This window comes from Branchiostoma belcheri, unplaced genomic scaffold (genome assembly GCF_001625305.1).
Source record: "Branchiostoma belcheri isolate BF01 breed outbred unplaced genomic scaffold, Haploidv18h27 scaffold229, whole genome shotgun sequence".
Classification (NCBI taxonomy): domain Eukaryota; kingdom Metazoa; phylum Chordata; class Leptocardii; order Amphioxiformes; family Branchiostomatidae; genus Branchiostoma; species Branchiostoma belcheri.
In genome coordinates this window covers 268,221-287,220 of record NW_017803813.1, presented here as the reverse complement: position 1 = coordinate 287,220, position 19,000 = coordinate 268,221, and the positions used below count along the sequence as shown (strand labels likewise).

Sequence of the window (19,000 nt, the reverse complement as noted above, 5' to 3'; positions counted from 1 at the left end):
CCATGATCAGCTTAACGCGTTCAATTTATTAGGGCGCCCTGGTCATTCACCCCTGTTTCCAGGAGGCTTACGAAAACATGCGTCAAAATTCCAAATTGTTTATTCCCATCTCCATGGCATAACTCCCAACCAGGCCCGCAGCCATTCTGTCTCGTCATTGTTGTCTCCACTCTCCTCGCTGTGGACGAGCAAGAACTGCTTTCTGTGGCATCCTTGGATGGAGGAGCCTCCGTAGCAGGCTTATGGAACTGGGAGTTTGGTGGTCTTCGGCTGTTTTCTGATTAGCCCAGTTCTAACGTGGGAAATTCAACCAGGCCGGCTATGTTGTCTAAATGCAATCAGAAAATAGCGCACAAAAGCTCCCAAAGATCCCAAAGAAACCCAAAACCCCTCGGTTTTTGGCATTCTATGGAGGCTAGAGGAAGAAGAGAAGCGTCTGATTACAGGAGAGCGGCAAAGCGATTTCAGCGATCCAGACCGGACGGAGGAGGTCAAGTCGTAATCTGCGGGTCAGTAGAAGAACGCCAAGGGTCTCTCTGGGACAAGGGCGCCGACAGAGCCGCCAAGGTGAAGGGCAGGATCATCCCCACTGAGGCCAAGGTCACAAACTGTGAGTACAAACGTCATTACCCTTATCTGTATCATCACTGCATCACTGTTGAAGCTAACCTCCGTAGCAGGCTTATAGAACTGGGGGTTTGGTGGTCCTCGGCTGTTTTCTGATTAGCCCAGTTCAACCCGGCCGGCTATGCTGTCTATATGCAATCAGAAAATAGCACATAAAAGCTCCCAAAGACCATGAAGACCCCCAAAACCCCCAGCTTTTCGCATGCTATGGAAGCTAGTTGAAGCCCGGTCCCAATCGTACGGAACTAAAGAGTACGATGGTGCGTCAAGGAGGCAGTGGTACATTTAAAACTTCCCAAGCCACAACTCTCCTTACAAATGTATAATTATGAACTATAAAACCTTTATTAATGTCTAACAAAACTCTTACAATTATTGCGTCGCCGTTTTGAACATCCCGTAACGTTTTGGTTTGCTCCTATCTTGTTTAAATGAATTATGGTGTGTGGACAGCAGTGGGTAGGGGTGAATGACCGGATTGACCATCGTTCGGATTATGTTACGGTGTTACGGAAAATGCGTCATAAATTTTAGGGATCGTTATACTGGAGAGATGGTTCTTACACTGAGTGTTAGAAGGAACAGTTCAGGGAGGAGAAAGAAAACAGGAGTAGGCAACAGGAAAGATGGGCAGTGGATGACAGAGAATAAATGGACCGGCACGATACTTCATTAGACGATAAGAAGAACAGAAAACCGGGAAGGGCAGAGACAACTGGCTGTCAGATATTCTGTGTTGCCGCAACAGACAAATAATTAGCCCAAGGGGTAGATGAGATGATTGTAAAACTTTTATATCTTCAGTGGCTTTACGAGATGTTCCCTGTCAAGTTCCAAGTAACTTGCTAAAGTTAATGAGGTTCCATTTTGCTGACTCGCTAAAATCTAGATACAGATGTGCAGTGCTGGAAAGTTTATATCACAAACGGGATATCTTTGTAAAAACACCTAGTAGAACATGTCGTTCTGTTAAATTTTGATCCGTTTTTTTTTAATGTGGATAAACTTGCATACCATCGATACTTGTCATTACATTGCAAAGGTTTACATAGCAAATATCCCCAAAATAGCGACGCGCGGCGCCATTGGTCGAGGTTGTTTGTTTGCCGGTCTTTTTTTATACTGAAGTTGCGATGGGACTAAGAAAACATTAATGCCATGGATTTCCAAATATGGGTCGAGGCGCTGCCATGAACCAAGTTGATTGTTTCTTGTCTTTTGTACTTTTAGAAAAAAAGAAAGACAAAAGTTTCAGTCTGCTTTACGAAAATGATTTCACATGCCTGCTGCCAGATTTTCGCGAGCGCCGCCTATAGTGAATTTGTTATATCTTGTCATTGTACAGAAATGTGCTAATGCCGTTCTTTCAATTTCAAGGCAACCTTACAGAGACAATAGCGCTATGGTAAAATAGTTCACAAAACTTCTAAGAATGGTCAACAACACAAACACAAGTGTAGGACGGCATGGGTGACTCTTTTTACCCCAAGGATGATACAATAGTTGTTTTCATGGTTTTGTATTTTCATAAAATTTCTTGACTTCATTGTGGTGGTGAATTCTGCGAGTATAGCGCCACCAAGCAACTGTTCACTAAAAGCAGAACTCATGTTGGGGAGGTGGCTACTTTAGCTGAAAAGATGAACTTGCAGTTTTTACAAGTTCGGGAACTATGCTGGGGCCAAATACCTTTCTGAATGAGGAATCTGTGAGGGCAAATATAGCTGATTAGCCTCCACAGCTGCGCGGCGGCTCATTATGAAACTGTTTGCATAGTGATGTTTATCTTACCAGCGCACACAGAGGAAAGGGGTTTCAATTAACCGGGAACTTATCGTTAGACTATTGGTGTTAATGAAGCTTGTGGATATCAATAAATTGGACTCGAAGATTCTCTTATACCGAGCAAAGGATTTGGGGTTAAACCGTTTTGCGATTCTTGTCATCGTCTTAAGATTAATGACCCGGATTTTCTGATCGGAGATCGCGTTTCACATTCCGGCACGCGAGGCGAATTGACCCTTATGGAGTGGAGGTGCGAAACGGCACTGTGCAGGACAGGGACGGTCTTCTGTATCTGTATTCTGTATAGCCAGTATAACTCCCGTTCGGCGTAACACACCAGCTTCGCAGGCACGCGGCGCGGCGACAGCTGGATACATTACACCGAACGACGTGTTACACCTAACCCTTGAACATCTAACTCTTTAAAGCTATCCAATGGCAATGCCCCTACTGCTCACACAGATCTGTAGTTAGCAGTGCGGATACTTATCAAGATAGATATGAATTTGCTACAGTATCTGACGGCTAGGAACATGCAGATGGTTAGGTAAAATTAATCAATAATCATCTTTATTATTTTGAGATAATTTCTACCAAATATTAATCTAAATTTGAGTCTCTTTACCGGTTTGATCGTAGCATTGTACAAATATAAGCTTTTGTACCTTTTCCTTTTTTTATCATGCTGGATCAGGTCTGCGTCTGTCCACAAATCCCGCTTGACCACACATGCCGATAAGGGGTGTACTCCTTGGTGGTCTATCCTCAACGGGGGTGTCTTACTGATCTCTAAATCCCGTAATTTAATTAGCGTAAGCCCGTAATCTAGGTATCAGCACAGCTATCGTTAAATACGCTGGAAGTATCTGTGAAAGCTTCCGTGTGGACCTCAAGCATCGCCAGTAAAAGGCAAGCAGAGAGAGTGCTGGATCACCTAGGTATCAGGTAAAAGTTAGATATCAGGTAAAAAGGACAGGCATCCCCCACTAAGTAGTTTCGCCTTAGCGGCATTGGGTTAACGATCTTGCTAGCCATGGTATTGTTTGGCAGAGTCCATACTTTTCTACCGACTTTTGCCTCCCAAACCAGTGTAGTCACCTGTATGGAGTGAGGAAAATCTTGTCATCTTCAACTGAGAACTTCTGCTTCAGTGCTGCCAGGACAGTGTACGCTAGCCTAATAACCACTAAGCCGTCTACGCCACACAACTGGATATCATTAGTTGGTAATTTCCTACATTTATTACATAGCAGCAGCAGCATCAATGGTAGTTAATTCTGGCCCCATAACGAGACCGTAGATCAGACAAGCGCCTGTTGGGCAGCTGTTTTCGAGCTAATTACGGACCAAAGCGGCTTTAAGGATAACTAAGGCCTTTACTATGGATTAGCACTTCTTTTTCTGTCGGTTATATTTGCAAATTACTAATCTCGACAGTCAACATCTAATTTGGGCCCTCCTTAGTCACGGTATAGGTACTAGATAGAGAATATTAAGGATTTTGATACTCTACTACTTACTCAGTATATTACGGGTAATTGCAAAATGGACAGCAAATGACCAAAAAGGATGACATTTTTGTTCAAAGAAGTTTAATCAGTATCAATGGCAACGAAGCAACCATACACGTCACAAAACCATACATTTTTTTCCAAACGCATCTCTAAGACTACTTAGTGGTCCCGGAAGAGATACATATACAATATATACTCTCGTTTTATCCTTTTCCAGAAGGTTGATTGCGTCGAAGTTTGGGCTGAAACAAGTTCTTATCTGCATCAGTCCTAAGTTCCATGTACGTTTCTTAAATTGCGACAACTTTTCGTTTTAACTAAGTTTAATTGCTTAAATTTAACGAGCTGAAGACGTGGAACATAACAGAAAGACGAACGTAACAGAGACAGACATTGAAGGCATATGGCAAGAAGTGTTAGCCACACTTAGTAGAGACTGAATTGCATCTAGTGCGTCTACAACGCCGCTCACAGTGAGTTGTTTTTATATGGCGGCAAACTGACTTATTTAATGCTGCTGTATATCTAACCATAGCTATTCAGGTAGTAGTTTTACATCGGATAACTCGGTGGCCGCTTCACTCCGCGTCACCCCCACTCAGTCGCAGTGTCAGTATAGAAGTGCGTGCGTTGGGGCTCCCAAACGGGAGTGCCGCCGGTAAGGGAGACACCGAGACCGCCGATGAACCAAACTGGGCTTCTGAAGTCGACTATGTGTGCTACGTTCTACAGTCAGGGGAGTCGGTAAACGCTTTACTTCTTGCCCTGAAACAGACAAACACGAAGAGAAGATGTCAGCAGGAGTGAAAAGTCAAATATTTGAATGAAAGCTCATCTGTGATGGTATAATCCATAGTTATATAGTCCATAGCCAAAGTCAAAGTAAAATATTTGTCAAAGGAAATTGCAAATTTGATGTCAATACGCTTACGGAAGAGGAGCGGTGCTGGGCGCGCATCTTGCCCAGGGCGGACTCGGCCATCTCGGCCCTCTCCTGTGCATCCTCCAGATCGTGCTGGGTCTTGCGCCATTTGGCGAGGTTGACGTTGGCCTGCTCCTCCTGTAAATCAATACATATGATGTTGATCAATGAACTATTATATTGCATCGGAAATAGATAAAAAGAATATTTCATTGTCTGCTTCTCCTTCGATACTGCTAAAAATGGACACATCGATTCTTGGCTTTGCTGAGAAAAGTGGAAATTGCGCGTTGCGAAAATAGTGATAAAGGATACATACAGCGTCCTCCACTTGTCTCTTGTAGGTCTTGATCTTGAGTTGCAGCTTCTCAACCATCTCCTGCATGCGCTCCTCCTTCTTGCGGTCCTCGTCGGCCTGGAAGCTCAGCTCCTTGAGACGGCGCTCGTTCTTCCTCAGGTTCTTCAGCGTCTCCTGGTGGCGCCTCTGCTCGGTGTCGAGTTCAGACTCCAGGTCACGAACCTGTGTTACAGAAAAAAAAAGTTCTTGTGTTCTCTCAATCAGTGAAACATAATGCAGTTGAATAATGATTTCTTCTTTATACGAAGAAATGACAAACCACAAGAGTAGCATATACCTGGGTCTAAAATCATAACCTCACCTTGGCCTCCAGCTTCTGCAGTGCGCGCTTGCCACCCTTCATGGCGATAGCCTCAGCCTCGTCCAGTCTCCTCTGCAGGTCCTTGATGGCAGCTTCGAGGTTCTTCTTGCTCTTCTCGATGTGAGCGGTGTGTTCCTGCTCCTGGCGCAGGTCCTCAGCGATGCGGGAGGCCTATTCAAGTAAAGAAAACAAATGTAAAACGCGGTTTAGAACAACGTACGAGAGTGCGAAAGTTGGCAAACCATGAATGAACCGAAAGAATATCAGTTTTCGTTGCGAAAATTTACTTACGTCAGAAAGGGCCTTCTTTGCCTTCTCCTCGGTCTGCCTGTGCTCAGACATAACCTCGTCCAGCTCAGCCTGCAGGGTCTGGATCTCACCCTCCAGCTTCCTCTTGTGGCCAGCCAGAGATGTGTTTTGTGCAGACAGCTCGCCGACGCGGTCGGAAGACTCCACAAGCTCGGCCTCGGTCATCTTGCGTGCCCTCTCGGCCTGGTCCAGGGCGTTGCGGAGCTCTTCAAGCTCAGCGGTCAGCATGTTGGAGCGGCGCTCGGACATGGCGAGATGCTCGCGAGCCTCCTCACGTGCCCTCTGTTCGTCGTCGATTGTGGCCTGGACTTCCTGAATCTGGTTCTGGAGCTTGTTGATGGTCTTCCTGGCCTCGTTGTTGGCCTTGGAGGCGTTTTCCAAAGCGGCTTCGACCTCATTGACATCGGCCTCCAGCTTCTTCTTGGCCCTGACAGCCTCGTTCCTGCCCTTGGCCTCAACGTCCAGGGTGGTCTGCAGGGCATCCAACGCCCTCTGGTGGTTCTTGCTGTAACAGCAAGGGAAAAGTCATTATAACCGTGTTACCGTAATATCCTCTTGAACCTTATAGGTACGTTCTGCAATCGATGCTGGTCACCATTCCTCGTAAACGTATCATGGCTTTAAGAGGCAACTTACCGTGTGTTCTCGAACTCCTCGTCCTTCTCGGCCAGCCTGCGGTCGATGTCAGCCTTGAGCTGAGACAACTCGAGCTGGACACGCAGGACCTTGCCCTCCTCCACTTCCAGTGCACCCTCAGCCTCCTCGAGAGCGGTCTGCAGTTCCTCCTTCTCAACCTCCAGGCGCTTCTTGGCCTTCTCGAGTTCGTGGACACTCTTGCCACCCTCGCCAAGCTGATCGGTCAAGTCGTGGATTTCGTCTGCAAAAGATAACCGAAAAAATATGTTTGAATACCACTGCGAAAAAATGTGAGTAGCATCAGATAGCACAAGTGTCGATAACAAAGTTTAAAACTTGAATCTTCAAAGATAAAGTTGAGAAAATATTTACCGTGCAGACTCTTGTTCTCCTTCTTGAGGCTTTCCAGGGCGTCCATGGTCTCCTCGTATTGTCCCTTCAGCTTGTACAGCTCGTTGGCATAAGCACGGGCCTCCTTGGTAGAGGTCTCCAGCTCAGCACCAATCTCCTCGCACTTGGTCTTCCACTCGGCGATCTGCTTGTCAACCAGACGCTGCTTCTTCTCCAGCTGAGCTGCCGCGGCATTGGCCCGCTCAACGTCGATCATAAGGTCCTCAACCTCACCAGCCAGCCTGTTCTTGGCCTTCTCCAGAGAGCTGCACTTGGCGTTGGCGGCCTCCACCTGTTCCTCAGCATCCTGCAGGCGAGCAGCCAGCTTCTTCTTGGCATCCTCCAGCTCCTCAGCGCGCTGGATGGCGTCGGACTCGTACTTGGCACGCCAGGCAGTGACCTCTGTGTTGGCCTTGGACAGGGCACGCTGGATCTCAGCCTTGCCTTCCTGCTCCTCTTCCAGCTGTACCTTTAGGGTGTCGGAGTCGTGCTGGGCAGCACGCAGCTGGTGAGCCAGGTGGTTCTTGGCCTTGGTCTCCTCCTCAAGCTGGCGCTTCAGCTCCTCGAGCTGCTGGTTCAGCATGCCCTTGGCGCGGGCCAGCTGGCTGCACTGGCTCTCGGACTCCTCGAGCTGGCGGCCAATCTCGGAGTTCTCGGTCTCGAAGCGGGACTTCAGAGATGTCAGTTCCTGGATCTGCCTGCCGGACTCCTCGATCTTGACGTTGGACTCGGCGATCTGCTCCTCAAGGGTGCGGTTTGCCTTCTCCACGTTCAGCTTGCCCTTAGAGATGGCCTCGACGTTGGTAGCCAGGTCATCGACCTCCATCTTGAGGGTGGTCTTCTCCTTCTCCAGCTTAGCCTTGACGCGCTGCAAGGTCTCGACCTGTTCGCCCAGCTCAGCAGTGGCGTCGGACAGCTTCTTCCTGAGGGCAGCGACGGTGGCCTCATGCTGCATGTTGGACTCCTCCAGTTCGCGGCGGAGTTTCTGCAGCTCGACTTCGCGCTTCTTGTTGACCTCAGCCTGGGCGGCGGTGGCGCCACCAGCCTCCTCCAGACGGTCTCCCAGATCCTCGAGCTCGCGAGCCAGGTCAGCCCTCTGCTTATCGACCTTGGCACGGGCGTTCCTCTCGGCCTCGAGCTCCTGCTCAAGCTCCTCGATGCGGCCCTGGAGTTCCTTGATCTTCTTCTGCAGGGTAGTAACAAGAGCCTGCTCGTCCTCCAGCTTAGCCTCAAGGCCCTTGATTTCGAACTCCTTCCTGTTAAATAGAAGCAACAAAGTTCGATGTAGCGAAATGTTTAGCTTAGACATCTAGCGTATAGCCATTATTTGTTTCAAGAGAAATTTGTTATCATTGAACAGGCATATCTGATAATAATTATGACAATGGTCTGTAGAACGGGAAAAGATCGTACTTCTTGATGCGCTCCTCCAGGTCGGCCTTCTCGTTCTCCAGACCTCCCAAAGTCTCCTGTGCGGCCTTCAGGTCACCCTCCAGCTTCCTCTTAAGCCTCTCGGCCTCGGCACGCGCCTTCTTCTCGCGATCCAGGTTCTCCTCCAGCTGTGTGTAAGATTACCATGACGGTTAAGAACCGCTTTGTACCGTACGAAAACGATAGGCTAAAATAGTACAAAGGTAATAGGTACAATCGAGTGTCAAAGTATGACAATTACAATTTTGTATCTCAATACTTACGTCATCCAGTTGCTGCTCGAGCTTGGCCTTGAGCTTGCTGAGGTTGTTGACCTTGTCCTCCTCCTTCTGCAGGTCCTCTAAGGTTGTCTGTAGGGGTGTTATAATGAATGTTACGATACTGAGAGATATGGAAAGGGAAGTATATAAATCTGATATGTACTCAAAAATACAAAATCCTTGCAAAAAAGATGAAAATACTTCCAGATTTCCATGACAAAGAATGTATACTTACGGCATTGAGCTGCTCCAGCTTAGCCTTCTCCTTGGACAGCTTGGCGATCTGGTCCTCCTGGGCTGCCAGCTCCTCGGAGGTGGTGCGAACCCTGTTCTCCACACCGCGAGTTTCCTTCTCCACCTTCTGCAGAGTCTTCTCCAGCTCCTCCAGGTCCTTCTTCAGGTTGTCCACCTCACCCTCAATCTAGTTTTGAATGCGAACGAAAAATTAGGGAAATCTTCAAGACAGATATAAACAATGTTATTTATGACCTGTTTCTCATTTATTAGTATACGGAATATCTCCCATGGTATTTCCAATGCCAGCACGTGATACAGTAGAATGCTGCTCACCTTACGCTTTCCAGCGCTGAGCGTCGAGTTCTTAGCTTCTTCGTCTTGAAGGAGACCCTTGTAGTCAATGATCTTCTGCTCCAAGTCCGCCTTGTTCTTAATAAGGTTCTCTGCCCTGTCGGCGATGTCACCCGTGTTGGTTTGTTCCTGTGGACATAAGTACATACATAATGACAAGGATGATAACTCATGCATTAGCCAACTAGGGTATTTTTATTTGAAGCAAGAGGTGTCTTAGAAAACATGATTTTGCTTACCGCAGACAGTTGGCCGGCGAGCTCATTCTTCTCCTGCTCGACCACGGTCAGTTTCTGCTGAATCTCAGCCATCGTTGTTTCCTCCTTCTCCACTTCATCCTTGAGCTCTGTCAGCTCCTCCTCCTTGGCACGGAGCTCCTCATCTGCCCGGGACTGAGACAGCAGGGGCTTGATGGTGCAGAACAGCTTCCACCAGTCCCAGTTGCGCAGGCTCATCCAGTTACGGACGTTACGCTGCAGCATCTTCAGAGCAGCCCTAAAATTAGACAGCATCATAAGTGGAATAGTGCATAAGTGTAGTGGTGTCTATAACCTCGGTAATACTTAGTGAAGTGGTGCCTAGGGCCACGGTAATCCCAAGTGTAGTGGTGTCTATGGCCACGGTAAGCATAGGTGTAGTGGTGCCTAGGGCCACGGTAAACATTGCTGTAATGGTGTCTGTAATACCTTTAGTGGTATGGTGCCTAGGGCCACGGTAATCCCAAGTGTAGTGGTGTCTATGGCCACGGTAAGCATAGGTGTAGTGGTGCCTAGGGTCACGGTAAACATTGCTGTAATGGTGTCTGTAATACTTTTAGTGTTATGGTGTCTAGAGGCACAGTAATCATAAGTGTAGTGGTGTCTAGAGCCACGGTAAACACAGGTGTAGTGGTGTCTAGTGGCACGGTAACGACAAGTGCAGTGTAACTGTGTCGTCTAGGGCCACGGTAATTATCAGAAGTGTGGTGGTGCCTTGAGCCACGGTTATTTTAAGTGTAGCGGTGTCTAGGCCCACAAGTGCCGCATACGTTTTAAATAAAAGGGTTTGATTGGTCTTCAACTCTTTGGTTGTTGTGTCGAAATCACTTTTCTTTACCTCTGCTCCTTGAGTACTTCGTAGGCGATGCGCTGCAGTTTTCCCCTGAGGCGCTGCTGGATGACAGTGATGATGACGGCAAGTTTGGCGTCACGGATGTCCTCAAGGTGGGCAACCTGGCCGGCCTTGAAGAAAATCTTCGTTGTGCCGACGCCGTATTGCTTGCTCTCGAGACCGGACTTTTCCAGCAGCTTGACGCAGCACTCGCGGTCGTCCTCAATCTCCTTGGCCATGACGGGGTCCACGGGCTTGTAGCGCTGCCTGAACTCCCTGTGGTGGAACATATTGGCGTTGGCGATTGGCGGAATTTTGTGCAAAGTACATATAAACGTATATATACAAGTACAAATAAAGGAAGTGATTTTTTCATAGGGCTGAGTTTCAGGTAAGGGTCATTCTCGCATTCATTATGAGTAATAAAACTGACTGGATGTTTTCCCTTCTACGTTTCGCCCATGCATTGACATAGAAAAGTTTAGAAATTTGCAAAACAACATCTACATGTCTGAAAGAGATCGTACCTGAAGACCATCTTGTTGGGGAAGCCCTTCTGGCAAATACGGATACCCTCGAGTACACCGTTGCAAGTCAGCTGGTGCATAACCAAGGGGTTGTCCAGGAGACCAGGAGTCTTCAGCTCGTTGGGGATCAGACAACGCACGAAGTGGGGGTAGGTGGTGTGCAGAGTGGCCATCAGCCTAGCCAGCTGCTCCTGTAGTCAAGGAAGTAGAAAACAAAGGAAATCGCGTCAGTCCCTTTGAACCTTTTTAGTTGTGTTCAGAAATATTCCATAAAGTGTTGGTGATAATAAAACAGACATAAGACGTAACATCTTGATGATGCGAGAGAATGTGGTAGAGCGCTGTACAGGGCAGAGCAAATGTAGTCAATCTCTAGTATTATGTATTTCGTTATATATTGTCGTATTTACCCTGTGGGTAGCAGAGGCGGTTTGGAAGGCTCCACCCTTCTTTCCCTTTCCACCACCGCCACCCTTCTTCTGGGCAGCAGCTAAGGGGCAGAAAGCAAACATGAGTCAGGTTCCCAACATTGCAGAAATGATAAGGTTTAAGATACCTTGAATGATTAGTAGGCATGCAGATTGCAAAAATACAGCATCTCCCTTCTTTATAATACAGGCGTGGTCCTACTGACACCATAAAACTGCCTTTAGGTTAGACTCTAGGAGTCCAGGTATCGTCAGCGACCTTTGCCGTGTAGAGAGAAACGAGAAAGTACTAACCCTGATCCTCTGCAGTCATGAAGTCTGCATAGAGGTCCTTCAGGAGCTCGTTGGCGGCCTTCTTGAAGCAGCCGACCACAGTCTCGTTCATGGGGTCCTTGTTCTTCTCCAGCCAGCCGCAGATGTTGTATGTCACGTTGCCGGCGTAGTGAGCCAGATCGAAGTGACCCTCGTACTTGGGGATCTTGGGCTTCTTTGGCTTCAGGAAGCTGGTGTGCTTGCCCAAGTGCTGGTCACGCAGCTTGTCGATGAAGGTCTTGTCGCTGGACTTGGGGAACATAGTCTGCTCCTCAAGAATGGCCAGGATACCCAGAGGCTAGGTACAGAAGAAAGATATTGTAAAATTGGATTCATCAACAGAATACTCACCAACAACAATCGTCGTTTCTAATGAATATAATTGAAGATGTACTTAATCAATTAAATGTATTGCCTATCCGAAGGCTAACTGCACATAACATTTACTTGTCTACTTTTGTTACTCACCTTCTCAATCAGGGCGAGAGTCTTGGCCAAGTCCATACCGAAATCGATGGTCTCCCACTCGATTCCCTCCCTCTTGTACTCATCCTGCTCCTCCACGAACATGTGGTGGTTGAAGAACTGCTGCAGCTTCTCGTTGGTGTAGTTGATACACAACTGATCAAAGCTGTTGAACTGTGGAGATAGAATAACAGAATTAGTTATGGCTTAAACTACGGATCCCTTTTTGTATGCCATTAACAAGGCGTTCTTACATGCCGATGAAGTATTGTGCTGTTTTGGCTCGCAGATAATGCTTCCGATCAGGGGAATAACGTCCAAACACAGGAAGCAAGGTATGATATATATACTATTAGGTAAACTTACGTCGAAGATCTCGAAGCCGGCAATATCCAGCACACCAATGAAGTTCTCCCTCTTCATCTTGGTGTCCAGAGTGTCGTTACAACGCTTGACCAGGAACTTGAAGAGCCTGTCGAACACGCCCTTAGCCAGGGCACCGACGGCGTAGATGCACTGGTTGCAGTTCTGGCCCTTTGCCACCCACTCGTTGCCGACCTTTACCCTGGGCTTGAGCAGACCCTTCTGCAGCTCACCACTGTTGACGCCGTACAGGAAAGAGAACTTGTCGGCAGCTGCAAAAGGGTTCAAATCAGGTTATTTTTCACTACTAGAAAAGGCCGTGCAAGTAAACTCCACACGCAGCAGACCGTCTTTGTTCCAGAAATTCCATTTTCGTTTCATACTAGATGGTACATGGTTATATATCCATTGATTTATCTACCTATCCTTAAATAGAATTCTAACTCACACTCAGTGCCGTCCATTTCGGCCTGCTCCTCCCTTGGCTTGGCCTTGAACTTCATGTTGCCGAAGTGGCACAGACCTCCCGTGAGCTTGTAGATGTTCGTCTTCTCATCACCGGTGAAGCCCAGCACGTCGAAGGCCTCGTCCGTCAACAGCATCTCCTCCTTGTCGTCCACGTTCTTGATGGTCTTCTCGCCCTTCTCCAAGAAGCGGTACTCATGCGCATCGTCGCTGACCATGAGCATTTCTGTGAGAATCAGATAGAAACAGTTCAGATCCCTTGCGTATGGCACAATTGCCTTTTTCAATAGAACTTTGATCATATAAGCTATAGACGTTCTGGTAACTGTTATATTTTAGTCGTATATGTCTTCTCGAAAGGTTTGTTGCCTTGGGCACACTTACTTGTGACTTCCTTCAAGCCGCTGGACAGCAGCTGGTAGAAGATGTGGTAGCCACGCTCCATACCGGGCAACTGCTCAATCACACGCACCTTCTCCAGCAGATCTGGTCGAAGCAAAAATGATACAGAACTTAACACAACTTCAGATAGAACATTTAACGAAGCAGTACAAGTTAAAGAGTTTGCATTGTTGGTGTTAAAGATTTTCAAGGTATTAATGTAGGAGCTATACTCACAAGACTCGATGTCGGCACCAGCCAACTTGCCCTTTGTGTTGAAGTGGATCCTGATGAATTTACCCTGGAAGAGGACGATTTTATTAGATACACAGCTCTTGTGAATTATTTCTTATTAATCTAGTGACAACTGAAAAGACTCTAAAGCCAGAGAAACGGGTATTAAAAGGATGGGATATGTCTTACAAAACGGGAGGAGTTGTTGTTCCTGACAGTCTTGGCGTTACCGAAGGACTCCAGTACAGGGTTAGTCTGCACGATCTGGTCCTCAAGGGTGATCTTCTTCTCTTCTTCGGACTTCTTGGGACCGCCAATGGCAGCGACCAAGGCGAAGTAGGAGATAACCTTCTTCGTGTTCTCAGTCTTACCGGCACCAGACTCGCCACTGTAGTCAAACAGTAGGAAGTTGGTACTTTGCTCCCTACATGGTTGCGTCATTGTTGATCATAGACTCTATACAAGATTCGTTTTCTTATAGGTTTTATAGTCAGCATGCAACGCCCAGTCAATGTATTTAATGCATTGCGATTCTTCTTAAAACTTTTATGTTGTCTTTTTCATCTTGTCTTTTAAGATTTTACAAGTTGACTAGCCGGTATGGAGACCAGAATAGAAGTACTTGCAGATATTGCATGTGAAAAGAGTTCGTACTTACGTGATCAACATAGACTGGTTCACCTTGTCTGCGAAGAAAATAAAAGAGTACTTTAGGGACCACACTTGTAGGTTTGTTTCAAGATAGAAAGAAAGTGCTAAGGATTTTCGGTGTAATTTGATAGAATATTGATGATTAGGAACACAATAAGGTTACACATACCGATCAACATGTTCTGGTAGGCATTGTCAGCCACAGAGAACAAGTGAGGCGGCATTTCCTGACGCCTCTTGCCACGGTACATGGCCACAACCTCCTCCGTGTAGAGAGGAAGACGCCTGAAGGGGTTGATCACGACGCAGAACAACCCGGAGTAGGTCTGGAGTAAAAGTAACAAGAAATAATACTAGTAAGTGCAGGTCGATTACATAGAAACCATTCACACACTGGGGGTTTATGTAGGTTACAATTTTGTGTTGTACTTTTTCTTCTATTCTCTTAAGCTGATGTTTCGTCCTGACAACTTTTATTTCATACATCGGGTTCATGCCGATCCATATGTCACGTCAAAATGGTGGCCGGATCATAATTTCAGTGAAACCGATGTAGCAAACACGATTGAATTGCAACAAGCAATTTGTCACTCAGGAATGCCAGTGCTACTAGTGATGGAAGACCACTTTGTTTGACACTCGTAATAAAATTGCTACAAGCAAAGATGGGAAAATCTCGACTTTAAAATGTGTTAAAGGTTTATTTTTTTATTAGACCGATCGCTCTTGAAAACGGACTGGAAATACGCTTTTGATTGATTAGTCATGTCTTTTTTCATTGAAGAAGTATCGCCATGTGTCCGATGGCACCATGGGGTCATGACTGGTATGCCCTAGAGGTTATTCCTGTCATAGAATGTCCGCCGCATTCTTTTCTTTCTGTCTGCACTCTTGCTGCCGGATGTCGACCCACGTCAACCTTTTTTTTCGAGAGGGGTCGTACAGTTTTTTTTCATTACAGTTTCATTTCTGCCTTTATTAAGGAGTGTGTGTTGCGAAAGATCATTAGACAGCAGGTGCGTTAACTGATTAACACGCCGCATTTCTGCTTCAAATCTTCGAGTCATGTGCCTTATCCTCGATACTAGATACATTCGTACCGTCAGTTATCACTGCCTATTCTTAAATCCAAAGTCAATCGACAGTCTTTTCCGTGAAATGAACTTTGGATGGCTCAACTTTTTGGTCTTTTTAAGTCACTACTTACATAGATCATTCCATTAGCATAACGGTCCCTGAGGGTCGCCAGCACGGAGGCGTCGTTCAGGTAGGTCATGTTGGCCATGTCCTCGCAGCAGACGAACTTGGAGGGGTTCATCATCACCAACTTGTCCTTGGGATAGTCCTTGGTCTGTTGGGACAAAGTGAGGTGTTAACGGTTTGATTTGTAGCTTCAAGAAATGTGTATGTAAGCAAGCCAAATAGAAAAGTGAAGAAACCAGTACTTTAATGATATACATCTATGATAGAACATTTTGCCGTCGTAGATTTAGATTCATGTTTTTATTCGTTTTCTTTTATCCATGGTAATGTCACCAGAGCATATTCATACCTGCCTTTATTTTTCAATGTAATGGAATATGGATATTAAATGTGTAAAATATAAGATATCACATCAAACTTGGCATTGCTTATTTTTGTAGGCATTCCACTGTAGCGTTTACACGATGGTGCTAAAGACAGCTGAGCAGTTCCATGCCCTTTCGGCTATCGGGTCAGCCATCGCTATTTTAGGGTTAATAGTTATCCGGACCTCAGCAGAAATGACGAACAGGATCCTGCCGGGGGCATCTATGGTATGTGGGGCTCTCTTTGCTGCAATTTTGCTGCCTTTCAACGCTCAGCTAACTTCCTTTTTTTATTGGTTTTCGTTTCTGGCGCTGCCTTAGATTCAGGCGGATTTTGGTACGTTTGTTGAGCGGTATGTTAGAACTCCAAGAGAGAGAAAGCTGTGTCTCCAACCGCCATGCGTCCGATCCCCATGCCCGCGGATGATGATTGATTGCTAACGAGCTTCATCCATTTTAGATTTACAGTGAACTTTTGTCCTACACTCCCCGCAGTAGATGCCATACGCCGTAACTTACAGAACAGTTGTGGAACAAAGTTTACTTTGTATTCTTGTAGTTTCTCGAAGTTGTCCATGAGATTAGCTCAAAAGGCAATGTTCTCTAAGTTCAAGTTCAAGTAAGGGGATGTTGATTTAGAATTTGCATCACTGACCGATGGATGGCCTTATGAGGGAACACACAAGTACATAGTAAATAAAAGTGAAAGTCAAGTGAAAGTGAAGTTACCTGGCCCTTGGGCAGCTGGACCGTGACCTTGTCGCCCTTCTCCTCCTTGACCTCCACGGCGATGAACACCTCCTTCTCATCGGGAGCCCAGACGTTCTTCTTGGGGTCGAAGGGTGCGGAGCGGAGCTCCATCAGCAACTTGGTGTCACCGAAGATGTAGACCCGAGGGTCGTCGGAGATCTTGTCGGTCTTGGGCGGCATCTTGGCTCTGGTTCCTCTTGGCTAAGGATCCTGCAGGAAGGAGTGGCACGCCGACTGGGCTGAACGGGAGAGACAGAAGATGAGTCCGACGAGCTACAGCTACAGGGCGAGAAAAATCCAATCATAAAGTTCATTACCAAGTAGATTCAAAACCATGCGGTAAATTTTTATACAAATAAATTCTCATGCAACACTCCTGTCACAAGGCCATTTCCCCTCTCCTTCTAGAGCAATGATGGAAGCATTGACCCAACCTACCGCCCCTCTCCTAAGTTCCTCAGCAAAACATGCCATCGGGCTTAACATTTGAAACACTTGAAACATGCTTTCGCTCAAAACATTGCATTTGAACCAAATTTCATGCCTGGAATGACTTTGACTATTAACAGAGCATACACGTGCAACGAAAGCTTAAAAAAAGCCCTACATTATGCTAGAATTAAAAGTTTCAAGGGAAAAACATGCCACGCTCTCTACCTTTCGGTTAGAAGCTGTCGGAGTAGAAACTAGAGAGGTTGGAGCCTTTATATCTGGGTGAACTGCCAAAGTAATCACATTCATGTCATTCTGCAAGACCAGTGTTCATTTTCTATTCCTCGTCCTCTGATTGATCGAGAGCGTGCAGAAACGACATTGCCATTGGTCCTTGGATTTAGACTACAGATGACGCGAGGGAACAGGTGCTTATTATATATTCTGTCGAAGCAACAGAAAAATAGAACATGAACTTTTGCTTACCCTTACGATAACTTGCAAAAAGATGACTGACTTCAGATGTCTTACTCTAGGATTTTCAAGCGTTTGTGTAGATTCGAAATGAAATTGGCCAAAGTCACTGCTGATGTACAAATACAAATGTCTATATAGCTTCAGTTTGCAAAGGAAGATATATATTTTTTTAAATTATTTTTACTTCTTTACAAGGGAAAGTGAATAAAGAGGTGGTAAGGTCAGAAATGCCGTTAGTGAACCAGACTACTTTTAAAACCTGTAAATAGTTAAACGGTGATGTTAAGTGTGCTGATCGCATCTGCAGCTGACAATTGCCCATCAGTTGGCGATTCGTCCGTCAGAAACGCGCATAACTTCAGAAATAGCCGGCTAGAAAAAACACGCACGAAGGCTAGGAAAACATTCAAGTCGGCCGGGAAAACATACATCGCATTTTTCTGTCATGAAAAATACATCGCATTCTTGTCCCTTCAATCCCCCGCTTGTATCTGTAGAAGCGCGTCTGGCTTTCTGATGCTCCTTTGCACTTGGCTTACCTCCTTCATATTGAACTCATTCAAGTATCACCCAGCGAAGCAAAGTCAAGTTTAAACATAGTAGACGAGATGCCACCCGGTGTGAGTACACATCTTGATAGATCTTTGGAAGTTCAACAAGTAATGTGATACAAAATCTTATGCTTATACCATATATAACTTAAAGTTTTGAATGCGTGTGCATATAGTTCTTTAGATGTAGGCATAGTCGCGCCTAGCGTAAACGTTATTAATGCATATCTATGACGTTATAGCTTGATGATGTACTTTTTCTGATTTTCCTATCTGAAACTTAGCTTTTAAACTTACGAATATTCTTAATGTGCGGATGGCCTTGGCTTGCTATGTGCAGTTGACCACGCCTTATGTCCACAATCCACTTTATGGAAAGTGTTAAACAAATTCGTCCTAATGCATTCTAGTCTACCAGGTGACCTTCAGCTTGAAGAAAATCGTTTTGGTTGAAAAATTGTTCAAAATGAATATCTTGAGCAGATCATTTCTTAAATTCTTCAAAGTCAGCCGCCCTAAAATAGAGAAGCTTGGCGCGTTTGACGGATGCTGGTATTTGCTGATCATTTATATCTGACACGTCATGACTGATAGGTAACACGTTTTTGCATAGTTAGACCAAATTCAAGACCAGATTTAGATGAAAAATCCTATAGGACCTGTAAAATGATGTCACTATGGAGACTTTGTTCTAAGATTTGTCTTCTTGCAAAGATGAACCTATGTATCACTTTACAACATCGGGAAGAGCAATACCTGTTACGAGGTAGCTTAACCAGTAGTAACGAGGATATTTTTTTTCAGTTTGATGTTTTTTCCAGAAACGTTTCTCATTGCAAAGTTTCTTTTCCTTTGCACTGTCTAGTGTACAGTTATATCGTTACAGATTCGCTGATACTCTGACCATACAGGTGATCGTTGTGCTATCGAGCCGACTATTAGCAAGTATAAAATATCACTGAGTTCAAGGCAATGCGTTTTAAGCCTGTGCCCTTCCAAGTCGCCAATAGCTGACACTGACATACCTCGTGACCTATAAATGTCGAGTGGTAACCCGATATCTGTCAAGTCATTTGCTGATGACCATCATATATGACCATCATTCCAATGTAGACAGGCTGCGTTTCTTTGCTATCAAGAACAGACTTGTCTGAAGGTTGGTTTTGACACCCGCGATGTTTTTATG

At 45.8% G+C, this 19,000-nt stretch overlaps 1 protein-coding gene and 1 long non-coding RNA gene across 2 annotated transcripts in view; one reads left to right on the top strand and one right to left on the bottom strand.

Moving 5' to 3' along the window:
* The first annotated feature begins 462 nt into the window (after positions 1-462).
* The window catches only part of LOC109470525, a 32,018-nt gene continuing 13,480 nt past the window's right edge, over positions 463-19,000 (top strand). Inside the window, exon 1 of the long non-coding RNA XR_002140267.1 lies at positions 463-610. This is a non-coding gene — a long non-coding RNA (uncharacterized LOC109470525). The remainder of the gene's footprint in view (positions 611-19,000) is intronic.
* Positions 4,504-16,621, bottom strand: LOC109470523 (myosin-7-like). The gene is made up of 26 exons (XM_019769487.1): positions 16,334-16,621; positions 15,244-15,387; positions 14,206-14,362; positions 14,044-14,071; positions 13,575-13,773; positions 13,389-13,452; positions 13,155-13,256; positions 12,754-12,996; positions 12,309-12,577; positions 11,946-12,116; positions 11,460-11,775; positions 11,148-11,227; positions 10,738-10,928; positions 10,217-10,486; positions 9,361-9,616; positions 9,104-9,250; positions 8,769-8,954; positions 8,537-8,623; positions 8,256-8,401; positions 6,825-8,098; positions 6,453-6,693; positions 5,799-6,321; positions 5,508-5,678; positions 5,168-5,368; positions 4,858-4,986; positions 4,504-4,691 (listed from the first exon to the last, which is right to left on the bottom strand). The coding sequence occupies exons 1-26, from the start codon at positions 16,532-16,534 to the stop codon at positions 4,680-4,682; spliced, it is 5,808 nt and encodes a 1,935-aa protein (XP_019625046.1). The 5' UTR covers positions 16,535-16,621; the 3' UTR covers positions 4,504-4,679.

Coding starts and splice junctions, on each gene's coding strand:
- LOC109470523 (XM_019769487.1), bottom strand. CDS start 16,534: ATGCCGCCCAAGACCGACAAGATCTCCGACGACCCTCGGGTCTACATC. Junction 14,072..14,205: donor CTACCAGAACATGTTGATCG/GTATGTGTAACC, acceptor TTTTCTTCGCAG/ACAAGGTGAACCAGTCTATG. Junction 8,402..8,536: donor TCGAGCAGCAACTGGATGAC/GTAAGTATTGAG, acceptor TCTTACACACAG/CTGGAGGAGAACCTGGATCG.